This window comes from Petromyzon marinus, chromosome 66 (assembly GCF_048934315.1).
Source record: "Petromyzon marinus isolate PM22_M1 ecotype Great Lakes invasive population chromosome 66, UKy_Petmar_22M1.pri1.0, whole genome shotgun sequence".
Taxonomy (NCBI): Eukaryota; Metazoa; Chordata; class Hyperoartia; order Petromyzontiformes; family Petromyzontidae; genus Petromyzon; species Petromyzon marinus.
This window is the reverse complement of record NC_133732.1, coordinates 3,056,230-3,069,401: the sequence shown is the minus strand read 5'-3', so window position 1 is coordinate 3,069,401 and position 13,172 is coordinate 3,056,230. Positions and strand designations below refer to the sequence as shown.

The 13,172-nt window shown below is 52.0% G+C and overlaps 1 protein-coding gene across 1 annotated transcript in view; it reads right to left on the bottom strand.

Moving 5' to 3' along the window:
• LOC116957920 (uncharacterized) overlaps nt 1–13,172 on the bottom strand; it is a 43,357-nt gene that overhangs the window by 15,984 nt on the left and 14,201 nt on the right. Inside the window, exons 4-6 of the mRNA XM_032980374.2 lie at nt 6,994–7,126; nt 3,301–3,554; nt 1,058–1,198 (exon numbers count right to left, since the gene is read on the bottom strand). Of these exons, the coding sequence (XP_032836265.2) occupies nt 1,058–1,198; nt 3,301–3,554; nt 6,994–7,126 (528 nt within the window). The remainder of the gene's footprint in view (nt 1–1,057; nt 1,199–3,300; nt 3,555–6,993; nt 7,127–13,172) is intronic.

Sequence of the window (13,172 nt, the reverse complement as noted above, 5' to 3'; positions counted from 1 at the left end):
TCTTCGGTGGGGGCATAAGTAACCACGACCACCACTCCTCACATCCGGTTGATGGGAAGGCGAGCCCAAAGTAGCCTGGGTCTTACAGCTTCCCACACCTCACCGCCACGCTCCCAGGCCCTCTTCATTCTTTTGTTCAGAAGAAGAGCCACTCCCTGTTATTTGGTAGTCTCCTGCCCTGAGTAGAGGACTGTCCACCCCTCATGGTGGCAGGAGCCAGGGCCAGTCCACCGGACCTCCAGAATACCACAGATATCCCGGCGGTACCGTTCCAGCTCCCAGCAGAAGAGTGGCAGCCTCTCCTCCGCAGTGAGCATTATAACATTCCACGTGGCTATCCGTAGTGGCTTTTTGTTGTTTCTGGAGAAGCCCCGAGGGTAAAGATTCAATATCCTGGCTCCGCCAATTGGGGTATGGCCAGGAGACATCATAGACGCCTGTCCCCCCGGGGCGTCCGGCACAAGCTTATTAATTAGATATTTCAGACGTGGTTTAGTGGTAATTTATTGAAGGTGGTGGGGTTACCAGCCCCTCGCACCCATCCGGAGCCCCCATTTAGCCGCTGTGGTGGCTACAAACGCCCTGAGGGGAAAGGCCAATCGGAATTGGCCCTCCCCCCCACAGCACTGTCCACGACAACATTGCCCGTCCGGCACCACGGGGAGGTAGGGGGTTGTTTTGCCGTAAGTTTACTAGGTTTTGATTTAAAGCTTTCGTGACTGCAGTAATTCATATTCTTAGCTCTTTCGGTAAAGTCACGTTGAAGGGAAACAACAAAATAATAAAATATATTTATATATATTTTAGGTTTGTTTTCTTTTTCATTCGTACCTGATGATGAATGCTTGTGTTGCAATCGAAACGTCGTATGCCATCATTTAATTTGTTTTCCTTTCTACGTGACTTTACCGAAAGAACCAAAGAGTAATCATCAAAGCGTTTTGCTGGCGAAGGCACACGTGTGTGCGTGTGTGTGCGTGTGTGTGCGTGTGTGTGCGTGTGTGGTGCGTAAGAGAGAGAGGATCATGATGATGGCGGTGGTGGTGGTGGTGGTCACCTGCAGGAAGACTTTGTTCACCCCGGGAATGAGATCGACCACGCGACCGGACACCAGGCGCCCCACTCCGGACGTCACCCCGATGCAGATGAGGAGGACCTCCCCCTGCTCGTCGGGAAATCTCTCCTCCACGTGCTTCATCTGACGCACAAAGACAAAGATCCATCACCACCCTCCCCCCCTCTCCGTATAGTGGCCCTGTAACAGACCGGTTTGTACAAGTGGCTGGGAGTAGCAGCAGCAGCAGCGTCCATGAAGGCTACCGGCACTGTGGCAACACACAGAGGGGGTGGGTGGCCAGCACCACAAGACAAAAACAAAGGTCCCCCGTGTAGCCTGTGACAGACTGTAGGGGCAAGTGCAGTTAGTGAGTAGCAGTGCCTATGAAGGCTACCGGCACTGTGGCAACACACAGAGGGGGTGGGTGGCCAGCACCACCACGCCCGGCCGCCTATGTCTCTCCCCCAGCGCTAGCGATATTCACTACACCACCACCACTACATCACCACCACCACACCACTACTACACCACCACCACTACTACACTACTACTACACCACCACCACTACACCACCACACCACTACTACACCACCGCTACACCACCACCACACCACTACACCACCACCACTACACCACCACCACTTCACCACCACCGCACCACCACTACTACACCACCACACCACTACTACACCACCACCGCTACACCACCACCACCACACCACTACTACACCACCACCACACCACCACCGCTACACCACCACCACCACACCACCGCTACACCACCACCACCACACCACTACTACACTACCACCACCACTACTACACCACCACCGCTACACCAGGGTACTCATTTGAGGCCGAGTCTACCTAGGGGAGGAGGCCCAGGGGTCTCTGCCGGGTTCGTAGCGCAGCGTGGCGCTAACCGCTGCGCCACCGCTCCCCACATCCGCCACCACCCGACACGACCAATCAGTGAAGGATTTGTGTCACGCAAACACAAAACGAGGCCGTTGGTTACGAGTTCAGCACTAACCGGTTGTTGTGTGTTGGAGAACTACAACATTTACAATTATAGTGTAGTGTGTAGTGTAGTGTACAGTGTAGTGTATAGTGTGTAGTGTATAGTAGTGTAGTGTATAGTGTAGTGTATAGTAGTGTAGTGTATAGTAGTGTAGTGTATAGTAGTGTGTAGTGTGTGTAGTGTATAGTGTAGTGTATAGTAGTGTGTAGTGTAGTGTATAGTGTAGTGTATAGTAGTGTAGTGTATAGTGTAGTGTATAGTGTAGTGTGTAGTGTATAGTGTAGTGTATAGTGCAGTATACTAGTACAGCACTACTGTAGTGTAGTGTGTAGTGTCGTGTGTAGTGTCGTGTATAGTGTAGTGTGTAGTGTATAGTGTAGTATACTAATACAGCACTACTGTAGTGTGTAGTGTAGTGTGTATAGTAGTATATAGTTTAGTGTGTATTGGAGGGTGTAGTGTATAGTGTAGTGTACAAGTACAGCACTAACCAGTTGTATGTTGGGGAGTTAAACCCAAAACGACATTTACCATTCGAATAGCTGGTGACGTTTCGCCGCTAATTACAACAACCACCAGCAGCAGCAGCATCAGGCGATATCCAGAGTTGTGGAGAAAGAAAGAAACAGGACGTGGTGGATATGGGGGGTAGCGGATATGGGGGACAGCGGATACTGGGGATAATGTAATGAGGTAGTGTGTATGAGGTAGCTGATATGGGGGGTCGCGGATACGGGGGATCGCGGATACGGGGGACAGTGGATACGGGAGTGGTGTACATGAGGTGGTGTACATAAGGTAGTGTATACGAGATAGCAGATATAGGGGGTAGCGGATACGGGGGATAGCGGATAAGGGGGGGTAGCGGATACGGGGGACAGCGGATACTGGGGATAATGTAAGGAGGTAGTGTGTATGAGGTAGCGGATATGGGGGGTCGTGGATACGGGGGATCGCGGATACGGGGGATCGCGGATACGGGGGACAGTGGATACGGGAGTGGTGTACATGAGGGTGTACATGACGTAGTGTATACGACATAGCAGATATAGGGGGTAGCGGATACGGGGGATAGCGGATAAGGGGAGGTAGCGGATACGGGGGATAGCATATACGGGGTATAGCGGATACGGGGGTGGTGTACACGCGGTCGTGCATACGAGGTAGCGGACACAGGAGCGGCGGATACGGGGGATGGCGGATAAGGGGGGAGGGGACTCACCAGGTGCACGTAGGGAACGAAGTATCCGAAGAGAGCGAGCGGCACGCCGAGGGCCCAGGTGCGGTAGGAGGGGAGACGCCACAGGCTCCAGTCGAAGACTCGCAGGCACCGGGAGAGGCGGCGTGACCACGTGGAGGGGGACCCCCCCGGGGGAGGGGGGGGAGTCTCCCCCCGCCCCCCCGGGGAAGCGGCGTCGGCGGGGACGCCGGGAGACACGGCGGCGTCGCCCCGGGACAACTCCCACAGCACGCGAGCTGTGACACGCGGGGACAGGCGGGGACAGGCGGGACAGGCGGGGACAGGCGGGGACAGGCGGGGACACGGAGGGACAGGCGGGGACACGGGGGGACACGCGGGGACACGCGGGGACAGGCGGGGGACAGGCGGGGGACAGGCGGGGAGATGGGAGACACGGGGAGATTAGGGGGGAGACACAGGGAGAGAGAGACACACGGAGAGAGAGACACACACGGGGAGACACACACACATACAACAACAGCAACCGCCATTCACCACTAAGTGGCGGTGACGTCACCACGACGCTTGTGCCAGGCCATGTGCACCCTGAGGCCACGTGAAGTGTCGAACGCCCGCTGGCAGGAGGTCACGGGGCAGACCCAGGTGCCACGGGTCGACTGACTGAGATGACTGGCTGATGCACCACCTGTGCCCCATACTGTGCCAACCTGCTGTGCTTTAGTCATCCGGCGCTCCGCTCGTTGTTGTGAGCGTCGCTCCTCCGCCCTCCGTTGTTGTTGGTGGGCGACTGCCTCCAACTGCCCAGTAGCGTCCTTCACGAGGCTCCTCCACAGAGGCCGATCTTGACACCGCTGGTACCAGCCATCGGCAAGTCCACTCAGCTCCACGTCCTCCTGTACCACATCACTCCATCTCTTCTCTAGCCCGTGCCGCGCCCGTTTAGCCCCCTCAATCCGGCCGAACAAAAGCTGTTTTGGCATGCGGTGGCTGGGCATGCGGGCTACATGACCCAGCCAACGCAGCCTTGCCTGCCGGAGGAGCTCACCGATGGGACCTTGCCCAGATCTTTCAAGGATTTGTGAGCTCCTCACACAATCCAGTCTGGTTAAACCCAGGATGGATCGTAGGCAGGCCAGCCTAAATGTTTCTAACCGGCGAAGATGTTCCATTAGGGGCGTCCACGTTTCGCAAGCGTAGAGAAGGGAGGGAATGGACCGTGGCCGAGAAGACCTGAAGCTTAGTGCGGAGCGACAGACCAGGTAGCTTCCACACAGCGTTACGCAACCGATGAAAATATATTGCCGCTCGACTGATTCGGAGTGAAACCTCTGCTGTTAAACTGGAGCTGGTCATAAGCACACTGCCCAGGTATGGGAAACTCTCCACTCTCTCCACAACTGCCCCATCACCGATTGGGAGTTGTGGGGGTGGAGTGTCTGATGGTACAAAATACCCAGGCAGGTGCTTAGTTTTGGTGGGGCTGATGGTAAGGCCCCACCTCTTAGTGGCACGCTCCAGTCTCAGCAGAAGCGTCTCCAACTCCTCCTCTGAATGAGCAGCTATTAACAAATCATCGGCATACATAAGGTGGTTGAGCAATAGGGAGCCATCCCTTGACCGCACCCGGGCATCGATCAGCCTCCCATTATATCTGTACCAAATGGAGATTCCCCCGGTACAGCTATTGAAGGCTTCACGAACTACGTGGTCAAAATAGATGTTAAATAATGTGGGAGCCAGAGGACATCCCTGTCGCACCCCAAGGTGTACAGGGAATGGCTCTGACTCTCGGCCACGTAGTTTTACCCGGGCCCACTCACCATCATGAAGGTCCTTAATGATCGTGAGGAGAGGGTCAGGTACTCCAAAAGCACGAAGAACAACCTAGAGCCCAGGCCTACTGATGATATCATAGGCCTTTGACCAGGTCAATAAAGCAGAGATGTAGGTCTTGCTGGAATTCCCTACATCTCTGCTGTAGCAGACGGACAGAAAATATGGCATCCGTGCAGGACCGCCCTTTCCTGAAACCGCATTGGGGCTCCGCAAGCCTCTCCTCAGCGTGCCTGGCAAGGCGATGTTGAATAATAATGGGCCAGGACCTTTCCCGGCACACTGAGGAGTGAGATGCCCCTGTAGTTGTTACAGTCTTTGCGGTCCCCCTTCTTAAAGAGGGGGACCACCAGGGCATCCTTCCAATCCTGCGGAACCTGTCCAGTGGTCCAGACTGTTGTTATGATGTCATATAGGGCAGTCTGTGCACAAACGCCACCCTCCCTCAGCATTTCGCTTGGGAGATCATCTCTACCCGGAGCATTTCCTGGTCTCAGACTCACAGGGGGTGACTTCTTCCAATATTTGATGCACACACACACACACGGGGAGACACAGACAAAGACAAAGATCCCCCGTATAGCCTCAACAGACTGTAGGGGCAAGTGCTGTTAGCGAGCACCTATGAAGGCCGGAACGGTACACGAGGGGGTGGGTGGCCAGCACCACGCCCGACCGCCTTTGTATCCCTAGTGGCAATGTTTACACACCGCACCAGGTACTCATTTGAGGCTGAGTCGACCTAGGGGAGGCCCGGGACCGGTTCAGATAATCGTCACTGGTGTTGGCCGTGAGCGGGAATCGAACCCGAATCGCCAGGTTCATAGCGCAGCGTGCTAACTGCTACACTATCGCTCCCCACACACACACGGACACACACACACGGGGAGACACACACACACGGGGAGACACACACACACGGGGAGACACACACACACGGGAGACACACACACACGGAGAGACACACACACGGACACGGGGAGACACACACACGGACACGGGGAGACACACACACACACACGGGGAGACACACACACACGGAGAGACACACACACGGACACGGGGAGACACACACACGGACACGGGGAGACACACACACACACACACGGGGAGACACACACACACGGGGAGACACACACACACACACGGGGAGACACACACACACACGGGGACACACACACATGGACACACACACACACACACGGGGAGACACACACACACGGGGAGACACACACACACACACACGGGGAGACACACACACACGGGGAGACACACACATACACACACACGTGGAGACACACACACACACGGGGAGACACACACACACACACGGGGAGACACACACACACACACGGGGAGACACACACACACACGGGGAGACACACACACACAAACGGGGAGACACACACACACAAACGGGGTGACACACACACACACGGGGAGACACACACACACACGGGGAGACACACACACACACACACACGGGGAGACACACACACACACGGGGTGACACACACACACACACGGGGTGACACACACACACACGGGGAGACACACACACACACACGGTGAGACACACACACACACGGGGTGACACACATACACACACGGGGAGACACACACACACACGGGGAGACACACACACACACGGGGAGACACACACACACACGGGGAGACACACACACACACACGGGGAGACACACACACACACACGGGGTGACACACACACACACACGGGGAGACACACACACACACGGGGTGACACACACACACACACGGGGAGACACACACACACACGGGGTGACACACACACACGGGGAGACACACACACACACGGGGTGACACACACACACACACGGGGAGACACACGGAGGCACCGACCCGTGTGCACGACCCTGCCCTTGACGCTGGTGGGCGTGGGCAGCGCGTGGGGGGTCTTCGCGGGGCCGTGCCAGGCTGGAGGGAGGTAGGTGCAGCTCGCCATGATGAGTCCAATCATGAAGAGACTCATGAACTGGGCACAAGAAACAGCAGCAGCAGCTGGTGATGATGATGATGGTAGTCATTATGGTGATGTGACAGTAATTGTGGTGGTGGTGAGGTTATGATGATGGTGGTGGTAGGGTTATGATGATGGTGGTGAGGTTATGATGATGGTGGTGGTGGTGGTGAGGTTATGATGATGGTGGTGGTAGGGTTATGATGATGGTGGTGGTAGGGTTAAGATGATGGTGGTGGTGAGGTTATGATGATGGTGGTGGTGAGGTTATGATGATGGTGGTGGTGAGGTTATGATGATGGTGGTGGTGAGGTTATGATGATGGTGGTGGTGGTAGGGTTATGATGATGGTGGTGGTGGTGAGGTTATGATGATGATGGTGGTGGTAGGGTTATGATGATGGTGGTGGTGAGGTTATGATGATGGTGGTGGTGAGGTTATGATGATGGTGGTGGTGGTGATGAGGTTATGATGATGGTGGTGGTGAGGTTATGATGATGGTGGATGTGGTGAGGTTATGATGATGGTGGTGGTAGGGTTATGATGATGGTGGTGAGGTTATGATGATGGTGGTGGTGGTGAGGTTATGATGATGGTGGTGGTGAGGTTATGATGAAGGTGGTGGTGAGATTATGATGATGGTGAGGTTATGATGATGATGATGATGGTGAGGTTATGATGATGGTGGTGGTGAGGTTATGATGATGGTGGTGGTGAGGTTATGATAATGGTGGTGGTGAGGTTATGATGATGGTGGTGGTGAGGTTATGATGATGATGGTGGTGGTGAGGTTATGATGATGGTGGTGGTGAGGTTATGATGATGGTGGTAGTGGTGAGGTTATGATGATGATGGTGGTGGTGAGGTTATGATGATGATGGTGGTGGTGAGGTTATGATGATGATGGTGGTGGTGAGGTTATGATGATGGTGGTAGTGGTGAGGTTATGATGAAGGTGGTGGTGAGATTATGATGATGGTGAGGTTATGATGATGATGATGGTGAGGTTATGATGATGGTGGTGGTGAGGTTATGATGATGGTGGTGAGGTTATGATGATGGTGGTGGTGAGGTTATGATGATGGTGGTGGTGAGGTTATGATGATGATGGTGGTGGTGAGGTTATGATGATGGTGGTGGTGAGGTTATGATGAAGGTGGTGGTGAGATTATGATGATGGTGAGGTTATGATGATGATGATGATGGTGAGGTTATGATGGTGGTGGTGAGGTTATGATGATGGTGGTGGTGAGGTTATGATGATGGTGGTGGTGAGGTTATGATGATGGTGGTGGTGAGGTTATGATGATGGTGGTGGTAGGGTTATGATGATGGTGGTGGTGAGGTTATGATGATGGTGGTGGTAGGGTTATGATGATCGTGGTGGTGAGGTTATGATGATGATGGTGGTGGTGAGGTTATGATGATGGTGGTGGTGAGGTTATGATGATGGTGGTGGTGGTGGTGAGGTTATGATGATGGTGGTGGTGGTGAGGTTATGATGATGGTGGTGGTGAGGTTATGATGATGGTGGTGGTGGTGGTGGTGAGGTTATGATGATGGTGGTGGTGGTAGGGTTATGATGATGGTGGTGGTGAGGTTATGATGATGGTGGTGGTAGGGTTATGATGATGGTGGTGGTAGGGTTATGATGATGGTGGTGAGGTTATGATGATGGTGGTGGTGGTGGTGAGGTTATGATGATGGTGGTGGTGGTGAGGTTATGATGATGGTGGTGGTGGTGAGGTTATGATGATGGTGGTGGTAGGGTTATGATGATGGTGGTGGTAGGGTTAAGATGATGGTGGTGGTGGTGAGGTTATGATGATGGTGGTGGTGAGGTTATGATGATGGTGGTGGTGAGGTTATGATGATGGTGGTGATGAGGTTATGATGATGGTGGTGGTAGGGTTATGATGATGGTGGTGAGGTTATGATGATGGTGGTGGTGGTGAGGTTATGATGATGGTGGTGGTGGTGAGGTTATGATGATGGTGGTGGTAGGGTTATGATGATGGTGGTGGTAGGGTTATGATGATGGTGGTGAGGTTATGATGATGGTGGTGGTGAGGTTATGATGATGGTGGTGGTAGGGTTAAGATGATGGTGGTGGTAGGGTTAAGATGATGGTGGTGGTGGTGGTGGTGGTGAGGTTATGATGATGGTGGTGGTGAGGTTATGATGATGGTGGTGGTGAGGTTATGATGATGGTGGTGGTGAGGTTATGATGATGGTGGTGGTGAGCTTATGATGATGGTGGTGGTGAGGTTATGATGATGGTGGTGGTAGGGTTATGATGATGGTGGTGGTGGTGAGGTTATGATGATGATGGTGGTGGTGGTAGGTTTATGATGATGGTGGTGAGGTTATGATGATGGTGGATGTGGTGAGGTTATGATGATGGTGGTGGTAGGGTTATGATGATGGTGGTGGTAGGGTTATGATGATGGTGGTGGTGGTGGTGAGGTTATGATGATGGTGGTGGTGGTGAGGTTATGATGATGGTGGTGGTGGTGGTGAGGTTATGATGAAGGTGGTGGTGAGATTATGATGATGGTGAGGTTATGATGATGATGATGGTGAGGTTATGATGATGGTGGTGGTGAGGTTATGATGATGGTGGTGGTGAGGTTATGATGATGGTGGTGGTGAGGTTATGATGATGGTGGTGGTGAGGTTATGATGATGATGGTGGTGGTGAGGTTATGATGATGGTGGTGGTGAGGTTATGATGATGGTGGTAGTGGTGAGGTTATGATGATGATGGTGGTGGTGAGGTTATGATGATGATGGTGGTGGTGAGGTTATGATGATGATGGTGGTGGTGAGGTTATGATGATGATGGTGGTGGTGAGGTTATGATGATGGTGGTAGTGGTGAGGTTATGATGATGGTGGTGGTGGTGGTGAGGTTATGATGAAGGTGGTGGTGAGATTATGATGATGGTGAGGTTATGATGATGATGATGGTGAGGTTATGATGGTGGTGGTGAGGTTATGATGATGGTGGTGGTGAGGTTATGATGATGGTGGTGGTGAGGTTATGATGATGGTGGTGGTAGGGTTATGATGATGGTCGTGGTGAGGTTATGATGATGGTGGTGGTAGGGTTATGATGATGGTGGTGGTGAGGTTATGATGATGATGATGGTGGTGGTGAGGTTATGATGATGGTGGTGGTGAGGTTATGATGATGATGGTAGTGGTGAGGTTATGGTGATGATGGTGGTGGTGAGGTTATGATGGTGGTGGTGAGGTTATGATGATGGTGGTAGTGGTGAGGTTATGATGATGGTGGTGGCGGTGAGGTTGTGATGATGATGGTGGTGAGGTTATGATGATGGTGGTGGTGAGGTTATGATGATGGTGGTGGTAGGGTTATGATGATGGTGGTGGTGAGGTTATGATGATGGTGGTGGTAGGGTTATGATGATCGTGGTGGTGAGGTTATGATGATGATGGTGGTGGTGAGGTTATGATGATGGTGGTGGTGAGGTTATGATGATGGTGGTGGTGGTGGTGAGGTTATGATGATGGTGGTGGTGGTGAGGTTATGATGATGGTGGTGGTGAGGTTATGATGATGGTGGTGGTGGTGAGGTTATGATGATGGTGGTGGTGGTAGGGTTATGATGATGGTGGTGGTGAGGTTATGATGATGGTGGTGGTAGGGTTATGATGATGGTGGTGGTAGGGTTATGATGATGGTGGTGAGGTTATGATGATGGTGGTGGTGGTGAGGTTATGATGATGGTGGTGGTGGTGAGGTTATGATGATGGTGGTGGTGGTGAGGTTATGATGATGGTGGTGGTAGGGTTATGATGATGGTGGTGGTAGGGTTAAGATGATGGTGGTGGTGGTGAGGTTATGATGATGGTGGTGGTGAGGTTATGATGATGGTGGTGGTGAGGTTATGATGATGGTGGTGATGAGGTTATGATGATGGTGGTGGTAGGGTTATGATGATGGTGGTGAGGTTATGATGATGGTGGTGGTGGTGAGGTTATGATGATGGTGGTGAGGTTATGATGATGGTGGTGGTAGGGTTATGATGATGGTGGTGGTAGGGTTATGATGATGGTGGTGAGGTTATGATGATGGTGGTGGTGAGGTTATGATGATGGTGGTGGTAGGGTTAAGATGATGGTGGTGGTAGGGTTAAGATGATGGTGGTGGTGGTGGTGAGGTTATGATGATGGTGGTGGTGAGGTTATGATGATGGTGGTGGTGAGCTTATGATGATGGTGGTGGTGAGCTTATGATGATGGTGGTGGTGAGCTTATGATGATGGTGGTGGTGAGGTTATGATGATGGTGGTGGTAGGGTTATGATGATGGTGGTGGTGGTGAGGTTATGATGATGATGGTGGTGGTGGTAGGTTTATGATGATGGTGGTGAGGTTATGATGATGGTGGATGTGGTGAGGTTATGATGATGGTGGTGGTAGGGTTATGATGATGGTGGTGGTACGGTTATGATGATGGTGGTGGTGGTGGTGAGGTTATGATGATGGTGGTGGTGGTGAGGTTATGATGATGATGGTGGTGGTGAGGTTATGATGATGGTGGTAGTGGTGAGGTTATGATGATGGTGGTGGTGGTGGTGAGGTTATGATGAAGGTGGTGGTGAGATTATGATGATGGTGAGGTTATGATGATGATGATGGTGAGGTTATGATGGTGGTGGTGAGGTTATGATGATGGTGGTGGTGAGGTTATGATGATGGTGGTGGTGAGGTTATGATGATGGTGGTGGTAGGGTTATGATGATGGTCGTGGTGAGGTTATGATGATGGTGGTGGTAGGGTTATGATGATGGTGGTGGTGAGGTTATGATGATGATGATGGTGGTGGTGAGGTTATGATGATGGTGGTGGTGAGGTTATGATGATGATGGTAGTGGTGAGGTTATGGTGATGATGGTGGTGGTGAGGTTATGATGGTGGTGGTGAGGTTATGATGATGGTGGTGGTAGGGTTATGATGATGGTGGTGGTAGGGTTATGATGATGGTGGTGGTGGTGGTGAGGTTATGATGATGGTGGTGGTGGTGAGGTTATGATGATGGTGGTGGTGGTGGTGAGGTTATGATGAAGGTGGTGGTGAGATTATGATGATGGTGAGGTTATGATGATGATGATGGTGAGGTTATGATGATGGTGGTGGTGAGGTTATGATGATGGTGGTGGTGAGGTTATGATGATGGTGGTGGTGAGGTTATGATGATGGTGGTGGTGAGGTTATGATGATGATGGTGGTGGTGAGGTTATGATGATGGTGGTGGTGAGGTTATGATGATGGTGGTAGTGGTGAGGTTATGATGATGATGGTGGTGGTGAGGTTATGATGATGATGGTGGTGGTGAGGTTATGATGATGATGGTGGTGGTGAGGTTATGATGATGATGGTGGTGGTGAGGTTATGATGATGGTGGTAGTGGTGAGGTTATGATGATGGTGGTGGTGGTGGTGAGGTTATGATGAAGGTGGTGGTGAGATTATGATGATGGTGAGGTTATGATGATGATGATGGTGAGGTTATGATGGTGGTGGTGAGGTTATGATGATGGTGGTGGTGAGGTTATGATGATGGTGGTGGTGAGGTTATGATGATGGTGGTGGTAGGGTTATGATGATGGTCGTGGTGAGGTTATGATGATGGTGGTGGTAGGGTTATGATGATGGTGGTGGTGAGGTTATGATGATGATGATGGTGGTGGTGAGGTTATGATGATGGTGGTGGTGAGGTTATGATGATGATGGTAGTGGTGAGGTTATGGTGATGATGGTGGTGGTGAGGTTATGATGGTGGTGGTGAGGTTATGATGATGGTGGTAGTGGTGAGGTTATGATGATGGTGGTGGCGGTGAGGTTGTGATGATGATGGTGGTGAGGTTATGATGATGGTGGTGGTGAGGTTATGATGATGGTGGTGGTAGGGTTATGATGATGGTGGTGGTGAGGTTATGATGATGATGGTGGTAGGGTTATGATGATCGTGGTGGTGAGGTTATGATGATGATGGTGGTGGTGAGGTTATGATGATGGTGGTGGTGAGGTTATGA